The following is a 17198-nucleotide window of genomic DNA, read 5'->3' on the forward strand; positions in this document are numbered from 1 at the left end:
GGTGCCGTAGCCACGTGGGACGCTGTTGGCACCAGGGTTTACCTGATGGTCTCCCTACGTGACGGCTGCCCCTCCCGAATGTGGCAAAATGCCGGTCAGTGCAGGAAGCAGCCGATAATAGGCCACTTAATTGGCTTAATTGGCTGCCCAGTGGGCACTCGTGCTGCTGAGATTTCTGTCACAGATATCCCTTGGCAGCGGGAAGATGTCGGGCTCTCTGCCCGATGCCTTCCACTGCCATTTTACAAGGCCTCCTGCCTCCCAGTCTGTCTGCAGAGGGCTGGTGAAATTCAGCCCAATGTTTCAGGTCTGTGACCTCTCACCAGAACTGGGACAATTTAGAAATGCAATCGGCCTCAAGCTCGAGGAATAGCACCTCATCTTTCTATTGGGCACTTAACAGCCTTCTGGACTAGCGTGGAGTTCAACAATTTTAGGTCGTAACCTCTGCCCCTATTTTGCTCCCTTTTTCTTTGCTGGTTTGTATTTTGTTCTCTTTTTTTTCCTTTATTTTTCCTTTCCTTTGCTTTCAGACGGCAGCAGTTCATGATCCTGCTATTCACACCTCCCCTAGACACATCTTTTGTTTCTTTACTTATCCCATTACCATCCCCTTTGGCCTTGAACCATGAACTCTTCTGTCATTAATGAATCCTGCCCTCCACCCGATCACAGACCTTCCTTTTTTCTCTTTTTCCCACCCTCCCCCCTTTCACTTGCTCAAAACCTATTACATTTCTAACTCTTCCCAGTTCTGATGAAAGGTCACAGATGAACTCTGTTTCTTTGTCCACAGATGCTGTCAGACCTTCTGAGTATTTCCAGCATTTGCTGTTTTTATACTGGCATAGACCTGTTGAGCCGAATGGCTGTTTAATACTGGTAAATTCTATGTAATTAGGGATGATATCTAAGAAGTAATCTTAGATGTCCATGCTGCCATTGGAGAGCCTTGGCTGCTGACAGCCCAAATCAACCCAGAATTTTTTGACCACAAACAAGGCTTCCCACCAGTGGATGCATAAAATTAACTCCTGCTGAAATGTTTCCCTTTTTTGCATTGTGGTTAAACATCCAAAGTGTCCTGACTCTACTTTACTTACATTACAATATGGGATGCAATGAAAAAAATCAAGACAACAGAACGTGAATTACTTTTTAAAAAATGGAAATTATTTTCTTTTCCTTCAGCAGCAAGAATCTCCATGTGAGAATAGGAGACACGCACACTTTACAGAAGCATCCAAAATGGTTGACTGTGGAAAGAAAGACCTGGAGCAAAAGTTGTCTGCAGCTGAGCTTGAGATTGTACGTCTCAATGAGTGCCTCAGGAAAAACACACAAAAGTACATGGAAGACATAAAGAGAATGGAGGAGAAGGTAAAACCCTACGACTGCCAATGATTTATAGAACCAAAAATACTGAAACCAAAGCTACATAAAGTGCAACTGAGCCTTGATATTATCCTGAGATTTTGTTACGTAAAAGCAAAAAACCTGTCACATTGAATTTCATTCAATAGGATCTCAGGAAATTTATTCCCAAACTGTGGATGTATTCTGTAGGTTTCTTCATGTTGGTCAAAATATAAGAAATTTTAGTGATAATCTAGAATTCAAACCATTTTCACAGGGGTTTGAGTGGAAAGGTTGGTGCTCTAAGTGCACTGTAAGGCTGTAAGGTACATTTATACAACTGTGCTCCTTAATGGAGCTTCACCCATCATGCAGTTTTGAATTTAGCCTAGGGATCAATAGTTTCACAGGGTTTTCATTCTCTGGGACTCGTTGACCTACACACACACCCACACACAAACACACAAACTCGGGTGGAAAGAGCAGAGTGCCAGTATGAATTGGAGGATGAGGAGGGGAAATTAGAGTGCCAGTGTGAATTTGGCCTTGGACAAAAATAACACCAGTGTGAATGGGGAAGAGAAGAGTGACCATGAATTTCTACAGAGCTGCTCCTGCTGGAAGTGCTGCTGTACATGGTGTTCTGCTGCAGTTCCACAGAGGTTACAATGATAAAGCGAGAGAAATTTCAAGGAAATTCCTGACCAGTGTCTCTGTCATGTTCATAACATTATAAATACTTTAAAAAGCAACTTAACAATTAAAGTATTGCAACAGAGAGTACCAAAACATATGCACCATAACCTACAATTTTGCCACACAAAGCAAAGGAAAATACTTAATTTTTTGTTTCAATCTTCTGTTATTTAAGTGATGAATTGTTGCGTATTTCTGCAACTGAAGTTCTAATATGCCCATGCCACAGTTTAGAAGCAGTTTAGAATTCAGCAAAGGAGGACCAAGGGATTGATTGAGAAGGGGAAAATAGAGTGTGAGAGCAAGCTTGCGGGGAACATAAAAACTGACTGTAAAAGTTTCTATAGGTATGTGAAGAGAAAAAGATTACTGAAGACAAATGTCCCTTACAGTCAGAAACAGGGGAATTTATTATGGGGAACAAAGAAATGGCTGACCAACTAAATGCATACTTTGGTTCTGTCTTCACAAAGGAGGACACAAATATCATACCAGAAATGTTGGGGAACACAGGGTTTAGTGAGAGAGAAGAACTGAAAGAAATCAGTATTAGTAGAGAAATGGTGTTGGGGAAATTGATGGGATTGAAGGCCGATAAATCCCCAGTGCCTGATGGTATGCATCCCAGAGTACTTAAGGAAGTGGCCCCAGAAATAGTGGATGCGTTGGTGGTCATCTTCCAAGATTATATAGACTCTGGAACAGTTCCTACAGATTGGAGGGTAGCTAATGTAACCCCACTATTTAAAAAGGGAGGTAGAAAGAAAGCGGGGGATTATAGACCAGTCAGTCTGACGTCGGTAGTGGGGAAAATTCTACAGTCCATTATCAAAGATTTTATAGCAGAGCACTTGGAGAACAGTGGTAGAATCGGACAGAGTCAGCATGGATTTGCAAAGGGAAATCATGCTTGACAAATTGACTAGAATTCTTCGAGGATGTAACTAGTAGAGTTGATGAGGGGGAGCCAGTGGATGTGGTTTATTTCGACTTTCAGAAGGCTTTCAACAAAGTCCTACATAAGAGATTAGCATGTTAAATTAAAGCACATGGGATTGGGGTTAGTGTATTGTGATGGATAGAAAATTAGTTGGCAGACAGGGAACAAAGAGTAGGGTTAAATGGATCTTCTTCCGAATGGCAGGCAGTGACTAGTGGGGTGCCGCAGGGATCGGTACTAGGACCCCAGCTATTCACAATATATATTAATGATTTAGATGAGGGAACTAAATGTAATATCTCCAAATTTGCAGATGACACAAAACTGGGTGGAAGGGTGAGTTGTGAGGAGGATGCAGAGAAGCTTCAGGGTGATTTGGACAAGTTGAGTGAGTGGGTTAATGCATGGCAGATGCAGTATAATGTGGATTAATGTGAGGTTATCCACTTTGGTAGCAAAAACAGGAAGGCAGATTATTATCTGAACGGCTATAAACTGAGAGAGGGGAATATGCAACGAGACCTGGGTTTTCTCGTACACCAGTCGCTGAAGGTAAGCATGCAGGTCCAACAGGCGGTAAAAAAGGCAAATGGTATATTGGCCTTAATAGCGAGAGGATTCGAGTACAGGAGCAGGGATGTCTTGCTGCAATTATACAGTGTGAGGCCACACCTGGAATATTGTGTGCAGTTTTGGTCTCCTTATCTGAGGAAGAGTGTTCTTGCTATAGAGGGAGTGCAGCAAAGGTTTACCAGACTGATTCCTGGGATGGCGGGACTGACGTATGAGGAGAGATTGAGTTCGGATTATATTCGTTGGAGTTCAGAAGAGTGATAGGGGATCTCATAGAAACCTATAAAATTCTAACAGAACCTGACAGCGTAGATGCAGGAAGGATGTTCCCGATGGTGGGGGAGTCCAGAACCAGGGGTCATAGTCTCAGGATACGGGGTAAACCTTTCAGGACTGAGATGAGGAGAAATTTCTTCACCCAGAGAGTCGTGAACCTGTGGAATTCACTACCACAGAAAGCAGTTGAGGCCAAAACATTGTATGTTTTCAAGAAGGAGTTAGATATAGCTCTTGGGTTTAAAGGGATCAAAGGATATGGGGAGAAAGCGGGAACAGGTTACTGAGTTGGATGATCAGCCATGATCATAATGAATGGCAGAGTAGACTCGAAGGGCCGAATGGCCTACTCCTGCTCCTATTTTCTTTGTATGTTTCTATGTACACTGCATTTTTTACATAATTATACGTCAAGGGGTCATGAGTTGTTAGCTTTTTAGGGATTAGGTCGGCTTTTTTGAGGGTCAGTCACCTGGTTTGATGGTAATGGTAGAGTATTATACTAGCCATGAGGTTACAGATTGTGGTGAAATACAATTCTACTGTTGCTAATGGCCCACTGCACCTTACAGATGCCCAGTTTTGAGCTGCTAGATCTGTACTGAATCTATCCCATTCAGCATGGTTGTAGTGCCATAGGTACAATGAAGGACGTCTTCCATGTGAAGACGTAACTTTGTCTCTACAAGGACTTTGCGGTGGTCACTGCCATCGATACAATCATAGATAATGCATCTGCAACAGCTGATTGGAGAGGACAAGGTCAAGTAGGGTTTTCCCTCGTGTTGGTTCACGCGCAGCCTGCCACAAACCCAGTCTGGCAGCTGTGACCTTCAAAACTCAGCCAATGCAGTCTGTAGTGGAGCAATGGAACCACAGGACAAAGCAGCCCAGTTGATTAGCACCCCATCTACCAACTTTGACCTTTACTCCCTCCACAGTGTCTGCAGTGTGTATCATCTACAAGGTGCACTGCAGCACTTGCCAAGGTTTATTTGACAGGATCTACTAAACCCGTGATATAAATCCTAAAGGTGAAAGGCAGCAAGTGCATGGTGTCATGCAGGCCCCAACCTGCCAAGCATGAGGCATATTAATTTTGCTACTTGGACATTAAATTTCAAACTGTTGTTGAAGTGAAGAAAGGACTTGCTTTAAAAAATTGCCAGATCTTGGCTGGAAAGACATTTGCATATTAACAAACAGTGTTTGGATGGACAAAGCAGCCATTCCCTGACACATTCAACCCACAATGTACCCTTGGCTGGAAAGACATTTGCATATTAACAAACAGTGTTTGGATGGACAAAGCAGCCATTCCCTGACACATTCAACCCACAATGTACCCTTGGCTGGAAAGACATTTGCATATTAACAGACAGTGCTTAGAAAGGACAAAGGACCATTCCCTGACACATTCAACCCATAATGGAATTTTGATCATCAGACATTGAAGGTGGAGGAGCTCGCATTCTGGCTAAGATGGCCGAATACACAAACAGACATGGTCAAACCAGCTAGTCACATGATTAACCTCGGGGCAACCTGAGTTTTTTGAATTTGTGCAAACAGTTTAGGTAGAAATCAGAATGCTCTTGGACTGAGAATATCTCTCTTGGCTGGCTGACCACAGCCTCTCCTGTCTGCCTGCTCCGATCTCTTTCTCACAAGCCTCTAAATCTACTGAAGACACATGAACCCCTGAGAGAAAAGTATCCTACAGCGAACAAGGTTTAAGAAGAATACTGGGCCCCAACGAAAAGCAAGCTCCACCTACAATCAAGGACTCTACAGTGACCTCGAAGAACCGTAAAAAAAAACTCTTCAGATATTGCCTCAAACGTTTCTACTTTATTTTTTTCTGCTCTTTTCTGTATCTATTTGCATGTGTGTATTGCGTATGCCTGCTTGCATGGGTGCGTCATGTATCTGTAGGTGTTAACCAAATTAGAGTGTAAGTTAAATAAATTTCAAATCTTCTTCTTTAAACATAAGAAAGCCTGTTTGTTCTGGTTTCTTTGCCTTATAATTGGAAAGCAGTGAACAAGGATTCACCAAGGGGGAGCTAAAAACATGGTGTGTTTAAAATTAAACCCTGTTATGGTAAGACCAGGTAAAGGCTGAGAGGGACCCCTAGACACCTTTCTCACCTGGTCGTAACAGATATTTGGTTGCTAGCATCTGGAATTGGCCCACAGGCAAATGAGAAATTGGAAGCAGGAACCCAAATTGTTCCCAATCAAAAAGAACAAGATTTCAATACAGGTTTTCTTGTGGTTGTGTGTGATTGAATTCTAACATGTCTGCAACTGAAGTGAGTAGCTCTCCAAGCCAGGGTGAAGTAACCTGGGATAAGTTAAAAGCACTGTCTATGGAGGAGTTGATGAAAATGGTTGAGCAGTGTGGGATCACTGTATGTGGCAAGGCGAGGAAGTCTGAACTCCTAAGGCTAGTGGCCAACTATTTTTCCCTTGAATCGGAAGAAGCAGAAGTAGACCCAGACAGGGTATTGCTAGCAAACATACAATTGGAACAAAGGAAACTTGAATAAGAAGACAGGGAGAAAGAAAGGGAGAGATTAGAAAAAGAGAGAGAGGCAGGAAAGGGAGAAAGAGAGAGAGAAAGAATATTCTGGAAGGAATGCGAAGAAAGAGAGCTGCAGTGGCTTGAGTTAACTGGGGGAGGGGGGGGTGCGCGACAGAGTAACCCCAGTGATAGCATACCAATATGGAGGAGCGTAATTCAGCGCTGGGTACAGAATTGTTAAAACTGCTCAACTAATTCCAAAATTAAATGAGGAAGATGTAGAAGCATGTTTCATGTCCTTTGAGAAACTGGCAAAGCAGCTAAAATGGCCAGCTGAGACCTGGCCACTTTTACGACAAAGCAAGATAACTGGAAAAGCCCATGAGGTTTATTCCCTGTTGCCAGATGAATGTTCACCAAATTATGAACTGACAAAAAATGCCATCCTTGGGGCATATGAATTAGTACCCAAAGCCTATCACCAAAAGTTTAGAACCCTCAAGAAGCAAGCTAATCAAACTTATCTGGAGTTTGAAAGAAGTAAGCAGCTGGCTTTTGACCAGTGAGTGAGGTTTCTCAAAGTACAGCTCAACTATAACAATCTCAGAGAAGTAATTCTGTTAAAGGAATTTAAACACTCTCTCCCACTCCATAAAGACCCATGTGGAGGAGCAGCCGATCCAGAGAGCTCAGCAAGAGGGCGTTCTGGCCGATGAGTTTGATTTAATTTATAAATCGGTTTCCCAGGGAGAACCTTTCCTAGTCACTCCATAAATCTGAAAAGGACAAAGGGTAGGACGGTGACAGGAGCCTACGCAGTCCTGGGAGAAAAAGGAAAGCAGGAGACAAAGGGGGCCCTCCTCTAGCCAAAAAAAGAAGGTGCGGTGAGCAGGAGTGAGACCCGGAGACCTGTGTGCTACCATTGTAATAAGGCAGGGCATCTAAAAGCTGACTGCTGGAAACCAAAGGGAAAACCTGTAGCGTTAATCAGGGCACACCCATTCAGTGAAGAAGTGACTCTGATGGAAAGCACAGCAGAACAAGCTGTGGCTTTAACTGCAGTAAGAGTGACCCAGGAAGCTTACGGCTGCAAATGCAGGAAAATTTTATAGGATTACTGAGGGTTATTAAGGTTTTGTGTCCGAAGGGAAAGTAACCCCATACCCCTCGAGTGGGGCAAGCTAGCCCATAGTAATTCTCAGGGACACGGGGCCATTCGATCCCTTTTACTGGGAAAAGGCCTGACCTTTCCCCCAGAGAGTGCAGTGAACACCATAATGGTGGTGAATGGTATTGGAGGGCAGTGTATGCCTCTACCTGTACACCGGGTGCACCTGGAGTGCGACTTAGTTTTGGGACCAGTGACCATAGGGATTGTCCCTAGTTTGCCTGTGGACAGGGTTGACCTGCTCCTAGGTAATGATCCGGCAAGGGTTAAGGTGGTAGAGCCTCAGTAGTGAAAGAAAGACCGCAGGAGGTCAGAGAGACAGGGCAGTGGGAGGAGACGGACCCCTGCAATTTTCCTGAATGTGTAGTGGATCAGGCCATGATGAAACCAGCTCCCCAAGAGGAGACTGAAATAGCACTGCAGGCAGATGACCAGGTCTGTCTGTCTGAGACTTTCTTTGGAAAGTTAGGAGACCCAGGGAATGAACTAAATGGATTTTCCCTAGCTGAGGCTCAGCGAGCCGACCCAGTATTGCGAGAGTTAGCACAGGCTTCCCAGTCCGAAAGTGAAGCAGAGGGAGTCCCTGACAGCTACTATTTAAAGAATGAGGAACTGATGAAGAAATGGAGTTCTCCTCCCAGACCTGAGAGCAAGGAGTGGACAGTAGTTCACCAGTTAGTGGTGTCACAGAGGTACCGGAAATATTAAGAAGAGCCGACGAGACTACAGTGGCTGTACATGCCAGTCTACGAAAAACCAAAGCTCGCACAAGATTGCAGTTTGACTGGTCAAAACTCCACAAAGATGTGGTGGAATACAGCAGGAGTTGCCACATGTGCCAGGTTGGGGGGATACACCAATCTACAGTGAAACCTACACCCCTAAGTTCAATACCAGTGTTTGGAGGACCCTCCAGCAGTTGGCTGGTGAACTGTAAGGGACCCCTTTGCTGAGAACAAAAGGGGACAGGCAGGCACAAGGCTGGCAAAAATTTAGAAAGGGAAGGGGAAAAAGTGACCAAGAGGGCAGGTTAAAGGAGGACCCCGGATGAAAACCCCTACTGTCCAGTCAGCCAACCCCGAACAATGTGAAAGGTTAGACCCCACATCCTGGTAAATGCAGACACTAGAAGCACCCCAGCAGAGTTGCTAACAGTATTTACAGGAACCTGCAGAAACAAAGAAAGACCTCTAGAGGGCAGGGAAACCTTGAGGGTGATGCCTCACCTAGTCAAAATGCCACAGTAGAGTCTGCACAAATACCTGCAGGCAGCTGTGTCCTCTGGGACAAAGGGGAGATTAGCAAAGAATCTTCCCTCACAGTCAGAACCAAAGAGAAACCACCCATCACTCTTTTCAGACCTCAATAGGAACAAAGACCCTAGGCAGCCATGGAAATGGGCAAATGGAAGAGAAACCTCCCAAAAAAAAAAGAAACACATGTTTATTGGGATGCCAAAAAGGGGACAATTAATGCAGCACTGGCACCTAGAGAAGACAGGCTGTAATCAGTTTTAGGATTTATGAATGAATGGGAATGAATGAGAGAAATGCATGGTTTTTTCTGTATCATATTTTTCTCTTGACCCTTTTAATGAAATGTGCTTTTCTCAAATTGCATTTCATTCCATTGGGTGTGGAGGTGCCATGCAGGCTCCCACCTGCCAAGCATGAGGCATATTAATTTCACCACATGGACATTAAATTTCAAACTGTTGTTTAAGTGAAGAAAGGACTTGCTTTAAAAAAATGGCCTGATCTTGGCTGGAAAGATATTTGCATATTAACAGACAGTGCTTGGAAAGGACAAAGGACCATTCCCTGACACATTCAACCCATAATGGACCTTTGATCACCAGACATTGAAGGTGGGGGAGCTCGCATTCCAGGTTAACTGCTAAGATGGCTGAATACCCAAACGGACATGGTCAAACCAGCTAGTCACATGACTAACCTCTGGGCAACCTGAGTTTTTTAAATTTGTACAAACAGTTTGGGCAGAAAGCATAATGCTGCTGGACTGAGAAGATCTCTCCTGGCTGGCTCAGCACAGCTTCTCCTGTCTGCCTGTTCCCATCTCTTTCTCACAAGCCTCTAAATTCACTGAAGACACATGAACCCCAAGAGAGAAAAGTCTCTACATCGAACAAGGTTTAAGAAAAATACTGGGCCCCAATGAAAAGCAAGATCTACCTACAATCAAGGACTCTACAGTGAGCTCAAAGATCTGTAACAAAAACTCTTCAGATATTGCCTCAAACCTTTCTACTTTATTTTTTTCTGCTGTTTTCTGTCTCTATTTGTATGCGTGCTTAAGTTTAAGTTAAATAAATTTCTACTTTTCTTCTTTAAACCTAAGAAAGCCTGTTTGTGCTAGTTTCTTTGCCTTATAATTGGAAAGCGGTGAACAAGGATTCACCAAGGGGGTGCTTAAAACACGGTGTGTTTAAGATTAAACCCTGTTACGGTAAGATCAGGTGAAGGCTGAGAGGGAACCCTAGACACCTTTCTCACCTGGTCGTAACAATGGGAATACCACCCCCTCCAAGTTCCCTTCCAAGTCACGCATCATCCTAATTTAGAAATATATCCCTGTTCCTTCATCATCGCTGGGTCAAAATCTTGGAACTCCTGACCTAACAGCACTGTGAGAATATCTTCACCACATGGACTGCAGCAGTTCAATAAGACAGTTCATCATCACCTTCTCAAGATCAATTAAGGATGGGCAATAAATACTGGCCTTGCCAGTGATGTTCAATCCTGTGAATTAATAAAAATTATTTTTTTGCTAGTTTGGCATGCATGCATTTTCAGGATTGAAAAAGAACTGCTGAATTCACCAACTCTTTTTCAGTGCTTAAAAACGTCACTGGAATTCCGCTGAATGTAGAGTATATACTCCAAATTCAGTTCCAGCTTAAGAGAACCACACTTTAAATTCTCAAATACATTTCTGTCAGAACTGCATTGATCAAGAAAGTGAGTACATAAAAATGTAAGCATGTAAATATACAGGATCATAAATAAAGGTCACAGAACTAGCAAGAATGTGATCACTGCCCTATCAAGCTTTTAAATACTTCTAAAGTACTTAATACCTCATTATATTTCTGTGAACTCTAAGAAAGATAAATTGAAATGCAGTTGAATAAGCCAGCCAGTCATTTAAATTTATTGAATATCCGTAAGCCACATCTAGGATGTTGAGCTGCTAACAATGATTAATATTCTGATCATTAATGCTCATTTATTCACGTCCTCGCCCCCTTCACAGCCATGCAGATCATTGACTAGCATACCGGAAGACCACTATTACTTAAGCTATGCCATGTTACTGAAAGGTCTGTTTTCTCATGAATAACTCGTTATTATGCTTCAGGTGAAAGCACGCGAGAAATATATCAGCAGTCTGAAAAAGAAGCTGCAAAAGGAATCTGAGCAAAGCCACGAGCGGCAACAGAGAATAGAAACCCTGGAGAAGTACCTCGCAGATCTGCCCACCTTGGATGATTTTCAAAGTCAGGGTCAGCAGGTAAAAGAATTAGAAGGTCATCAATGGTGGAGTTTCAGAATTTGGACAAACATTTGTTAAATGCAAATGACCATGCACATGTATTTTTAGCAGTCACAATTTCAGACTACTTCTCAGATATTATTTATTATTTTCAGAAGCTAAATACTGCAGAGGCTGGAAATCTGAAATAGAAGCAGAAAAAGCTGGAAACAGTCAGGAGGTCCAGTGGCATCTGGGAGAGAGATAACGGGCTGGATTTTATGGTGGGCGGGGGGCGAGGGGAGCCGTCCACAGACTGAAAAGACAATCTCAATCCTGCTTCCAGGCTGGAATCCAGACTGAACTTTATGGTCCACAGGCCCTTAATTGATCTTGGGCAGGAATTCCACCTCGTCGAGGCAGTAAGTCCCGCCTAATGGAGCTACCAGCCAATCAACAGGCTGGCAGCTCATAGTGCCAGCAATGCCACCGGGAGCGGTGGCCACTCCTGGGACTGCAACCCAGCTAAAGAATGAAGATGAGGGGGAGCACCGGAAAACTGATACGTTTTTGGGGCCTTTCCGGGGGCAATTGGTCAAGCCCTGGTGAGGCAAGGGGGGGTGTCACTTAGGGGGGGCGAGGGGTGTGTTGGGCATTCGGATTTTGTTTTATTCTTGTGTATTATTTTCATGACTCCATTGTACATTGAATCTGAAATAAATGTAGAAATTGGGGACAGTTGGCGCTTTGGGAGTTGCCCTCCATGGGACACAGGGTGGGCTGTTTCTTGCTGTCGCTGCCCCACATAAATTGGCGGTGTAAGTGGGAGTGGGCCGGGAAGGGCCGCCTTAGCCTCCCACTCCATTTTACACACCCTCCCCCCTCACCGCCACCAGCCCGCTCTTTTTGGGGGGGTAAAATTCTCGCCAACGTGTCAGATCAATGACTTTTTATCAGAACTGTTCTGATGGAAGACCCTTGACCTAAAACATTGTGGAAGAATTTGAACCCCCGAAACAAACAGATGGGTTTGGGGCTTTGGGATGTGAAAATTTAAAAAATCTGAAACCTGACCCCAACCCTTCCATTTCCAGTTTTCACGGAGGTGGGACGCGGGAGGGCAACCAAGCCACTCCCAGGAGGCAGATTGGACATTTAAATACTATAATGAGGCTGCATACCTCAGATTTTAGCAAGTTTCCATGTATAAACCTGGCCATCTGGGTTTCCTAGACCTCAGTAAAGCAGACTGCTAAAAGGAGGCAAGGACTGCTATATGGAAGAGGTAAGTGCTTTTTCAGAACTGCTTATGGGCCAGGAAGAGTAGAAGTGCTTCCACCTGGCTCCCAAAGCTGACCCATCTGTTTGTTTCGGGGGTTCAAATTCTTCCACAATGTGCCTCAGGATCAGGAACCACCCCGCCCCCCTCCACATTCGCACCCCCCGCCCCCAAAAATATCGGCAAACTTCCTGCTAAGATCACCAATCTTCCCTCCAAGATTATAGATCTCCCACCATCCCCCCACCCCCATGCAATCACTAGCCCAGCAGTAGGTTCCTCCTGGCTCCTGGCCTATGGCCTCTTCCAGAGTCTTTCCTGCCCGACAGAGCGACAAACCTGTCAATCAGGCTGGCTTCTGGGCAGGGAATCTACTAGAAAAATAAAGAGTTAAACTTAACAGATCACAACTCCTCCCCCATAATATGGGCCATCAAATCTGTTACTGTTTTCACAGATGCTGCCTGATTGGTTGAGTGCTTTCAGCATTTTCGGATTTTGTTTTATTCTTGTGTATTATTTTCATGACTCCATTGTACATTGAATCTGAAATAAATGTAGAAAATAGTGGAAATGCGCTGGGGCCAGTTAGTATTAAATAGGGAAAGATGCATTAAAATTTGGCCTGAATCCTTCAGCAATACCACATAATATATGACATTTAACATCTCATTAGTACATTTTAAAACATATCAATAAGCCATTAAACCCAATAGCTCCTTCGTTATCTAAGTAGTTAGGATATCCAGATTTTTGACCTTGCCCTGCTCTTCTCCCCATCACAATTGTTTTAGTAAGTCCTATAAAGTGATTCACAATTCTGACCATGTCAGCTGTGTTTTCCAGGCTTATCTATAATTATTTCAAACATAAATATACTATAAATATATATTTAACAAACCTAGTTTTCTTTATATCTCAATTAGATTTTGTATATTCTCTGATAGTAACATTGAATCGTGATGATTTTCCAACTGTTTATGAGCAAATTGCTTGACATCCATAATGGCCACAAATCCTTTCTAGTTGTGCTTTGTAACATAGAAATCAGTTTTTGTTTTCACCCGCTTGGGCTGTAATTTGTCAGAGTGGATGGCCCGCATGATATCCAATCCTGATGGTCAATGGAATGGAATTCGGGCGAGTTGTATAGCAAGCAGCTGATCCTCTGCACCTCTGTATTCTGTTGGGAAGTGGTGGCATAGTGGTAATGTCACTGACCTAGTAATCCAGCGCCTAGGCTAATGCTCTGGGGACATGGGTTTGAATCCCACCATAGTAGATGGTGAAATTTGAATTCAATTAATAAATCTGGAATTAAAATGATGACCATGAAACCATTGTCGTAAAAAAACGATCTGGTTCACTATTGTCCTTTAGGGAAGGAAATCTGCCATCCTCGCCTGGTTCTGGCCTACATGTGACATGGTCTGGACCAACAGTAATGTGGTTGACTCTTGGAATGGCCTAGCAAGCCGCTTAGTTCAAGGGCAATAAATGCTCGCCTAGCCAGTGATGCCCACATCCCACAAACAAGTAAAAAAAAAGATTACTGCCCATGTTTCTGTTATGGGCATTTTCAGGATACTTGTTAGAGATTCCAGGATCCAGCCAGTGATACAGTCTTCTGAAAATTCTTAAAATTAAATATCAGGGGCCATATGAGCAAAGCAACTCCCCTTCCACTTCCAGTAACCCCACCCCTTCCCCTGTCCTCTGGCCAAACAAACAAGCATCAATTAATTTGAAGACAAACCAAGAACAACTAATTGGCTTCCAACTCTGGCAAACTCTCCTCACCATTTGAAGGTAAACCTGATCTTCACCAACATGTAAAACCAATTAGAGAAGCATATAGTATTGGAATTAATCTTTCATTTTTAATTATTTAAAATCTTAAGAATTAAGAGTAATTCAACGTGAAAGAATCAATATAATAATCATTTAATGAAACTAACTGTTCTACATGATTTTGCAGCTTCTATTATTTTCTATTATTTCAATATAAGAGTACCAAGATTATTCACAATTATATATTCCCTGCCCTGAGGGAAAACTGGTCTTCTGAAACTAAAGCTAATGCAAAATGCATAATGTACAAATTAAGCCACTGTTATGTGAAATAGGAGCTTTATTGCCAATTATTACACTTTTATTACACATATATATATTTCAACAAGCAAGACTTTATTCACAAAAGTACTGAACAATGATAACTGTCATATTTATAGATTGGTGCAAATAGGCATTAGACACTCAAAGAAAGAATATGCTGAGATTTGGCTGTAATGAGTAATTCAAATTCAACAACATACAAGTCGTTTATTTATATGTCTTACCCGATGAGGCTGAAATAACTAAATGAGGCTTTCAGCATGGGCAGTTACCAACTGATTTTAATTAGTTTTTAGAAGCAAATTATTCAAAGGAAGCAGTTGTGAATACTTTATTACTGTCGTTATGGACATTTAGACATCTACAGCTCAAAAGTGTGCATACATTATGCAAATTCAGCTGCAAATATAACCATCTCTGTGGACTTCCTTGGCATTCTAATTAGGTCCTTTTTTTTTTACAAATGAAACTCCAGTGTAATTTTATTGAAGAAAAGCTGAAAGTAAATTGACTTGAACTGTTCTTTTTCAGGATGCTTTTACTGTCCAAAGATTCTACTTATCTCTCCGGCTTCTATGACCATCTGTTGGCATTGTGTCATGTTTCTAGGCAACAAACTATTGAAGGCCTATACCACTAATAGCATAACTCTTAAACTTCATAACCATCAGGAAATAGAGGGTAATTAGTATCTATCTCTGGCCTCCAAAACCAGTTGATAGTTTTCTCATTAAACAGAATTAAAAATTTACGTTTTTAAAAATTCTACAACAGCAGTTTTTTATTCTTGCATGGGATTTGGCCAGCATTTTTTGCCCATCCCTAATTGCCCTTGACAACTGAGCAGCTTGCTAGGCCATTTCTGAGGGCAGTTAAGAGTTGACCACATTGCTGTGGGTCTGGAGTCACATGTAGGCCAGGCCAGTAGGGGCAGCAGATTTCCTTCTCTAAAGGGCATTAGTGAAGCAGTTGGGTTTTTATGACAATCAATGATAGCTTTCATGGTACCATTACTGAAACCAGCTTTCAATTCCAGATTTTAATTGATTTTTTTAATTAATTAATTCAATTTAAATTCCACCAGCTGCCATAGTGGTTTTTGAACCCATGTCCCCAAGACATTAGCCTGGGTCGCTGGATTACTAGCCTAGTGACATTACCACTATGCCATTGTCTACCCTAAACATACACCCTTGACTGGGAATTGAATCCAGGCCGCAGGAATGAGAGTACCGATTCCTAACCACTAGACCTGCGCGGGAGCGAGTAGAAGGCAATCAATTGTGTTAGCTGAACTAAAGGAAATTAGGATTAAAGTGTCCAATAGCCCAAAATACAGGGATGGGGAGGACAGACTTGGATAAGTACTTGAGAGAGAAAAAATTGCAGATATGGGGAAAGAGCTGGGGAGTGGGACTAACTGAGCAGCTCCTCAAGAGTCTGCGCGGATTCGAATCTGCCGAATGGCTGCTTCTCTGCTGTACTATTCAATAATTCTATCATGTATTTAGTGCCTTTAACATCAAAGTCAAAGGCTGCAGAGAGGTCAAGGAGCATGAGGTGGGATAATGCACTTTAGTCATAGACATAGAAAATATCATTCATGACGTGGGTTAGGGCCATTTTTTGTGCTGTGGAAAGGGTGAATATTTGATTGGAGAAATTCAAACTGGGAGTTGCAGGAGAGATGAACATGGATTTGGGAGGCAACAGCATTTTAAGGACACTGCTGAGGGGAGGAAGGTTGGAGATATTTAAAAATGAGGATGAGCATTTAAAATTTGAGGCATTGAGTGACCAGGCGCCTATATAGATCTGCAAGGATAGGGATGGTGGAAAAATTAGATGTGGTGCAGAGTTTTTGATGAGCTGCGTTTATGGAGGGTGAAGCATTGGAGGCTATCTGGGAGAAGATTGGAATACTCAAGTCTGGAGGTGACAAAAGCATGACCAGATGTAGAGGTAGTGGTAGCTTGCAAAGACAGACGGGTGCAAGGTCAGAAGGGGGTGTTGACGATGAATTTGAAAGAGAGTGAGACAATGTCAGCCAGCATAGCGACCAGAAAATATAAATGGGATCAAGAGAGCAGCAGTTGGGTTTCATGGTTGAGATTAGCTCAGAGAGGGCATGAGGCAAACCATTGAGGTAAATAAGAGAGGGATGGAGGTTCAACGCTAGTGGGAATGGCGGCTGTGGAAGGATTTGACTTAATGGACAAGGAGGAGGGGGGAAGGCAGCAGAGGCAGTTGAATGGATGGTCTCAATCATTTTTTAAAAATTCGTTTGTGCCCTTGAGAAGGTGGTGGTGAGCTGCTGCCTTGAACTGTTGCAGTCCTTGGGGTGTAGGTACACCAACAGTGCTGTTAGGAAGAGAGTTCCAGGATTTTGACCCAGACAAAGAAGTCCATGAGCTCATTGCACTTGTTGTTAGAGGTAATACCCTATAACATGGCTCAATGCCACACAGCATAACATAGGGCTAGACTTTAAATGCTCACCACCGATCTCGGCAGCGAGCGTCAAAGATGGCGGTCCACCTGTGTGGACTGCTTGTCGTGGAACCACCGCGATATTAAACGGGGAAGCTTATTTAAATGGCTGGGGCTGACTGCACCCCACCCCTCGCCCCGATCTTGTGGAGGGGCGGGTGATCCGTCCCCAACAACGGCATCAGGCGCCACTGCGCAGGCGCCAATGTCATTTTTAAAAGTCTTCGAGCCCTACAGTAGAATTTAAATTTTAAAGGGACATTTTTTGAAAAAAATAAAATTTA

At 43.1% G+C, this 17198-nt stretch overlaps 1 protein-coding gene across 9 annotated transcripts in view; it reads left to right on the plus strand.

The window, feature by feature from the left end:
- Window positions 1-17198, plus strand: part of cep85l (centrosomal protein 85, like) — a 380598-nt gene that overhangs the window by 326889 nt on the left and 36511 nt on the right. For 7 of the 9 annotated variants that reach the window (XM_068025467.1, XM_068025482.1, XM_068025481.1 and 4 more), the window contains 2 exons: window positions 1192-1380; window positions 10917-11069. In XM_068025467.1, the coding sequence (XP_067881568.1) occupies window positions 1192-1380; window positions 10917-11069 (342 nt within the window). The remainder of the gene's footprint in view (window positions 1-1191; window positions 1381-10916; window positions 11070-17198) is intronic. The other 2 variants (XM_068025473.1, XM_068025480.1) reach the window with 1 other exon arrangement.

The sequence above is a fragment of the Heterodontus francisci genome, chromosome 3 (genome assembly GCF_036365525.1).
Source record: "Heterodontus francisci isolate sHetFra1 chromosome 3, sHetFra1.hap1, whole genome shotgun sequence".
NCBI lineage: Eukaryota > Metazoa > Chordata > Chondrichthyes > Heterodontiformes > Heterodontidae > Heterodontus > Heterodontus francisci.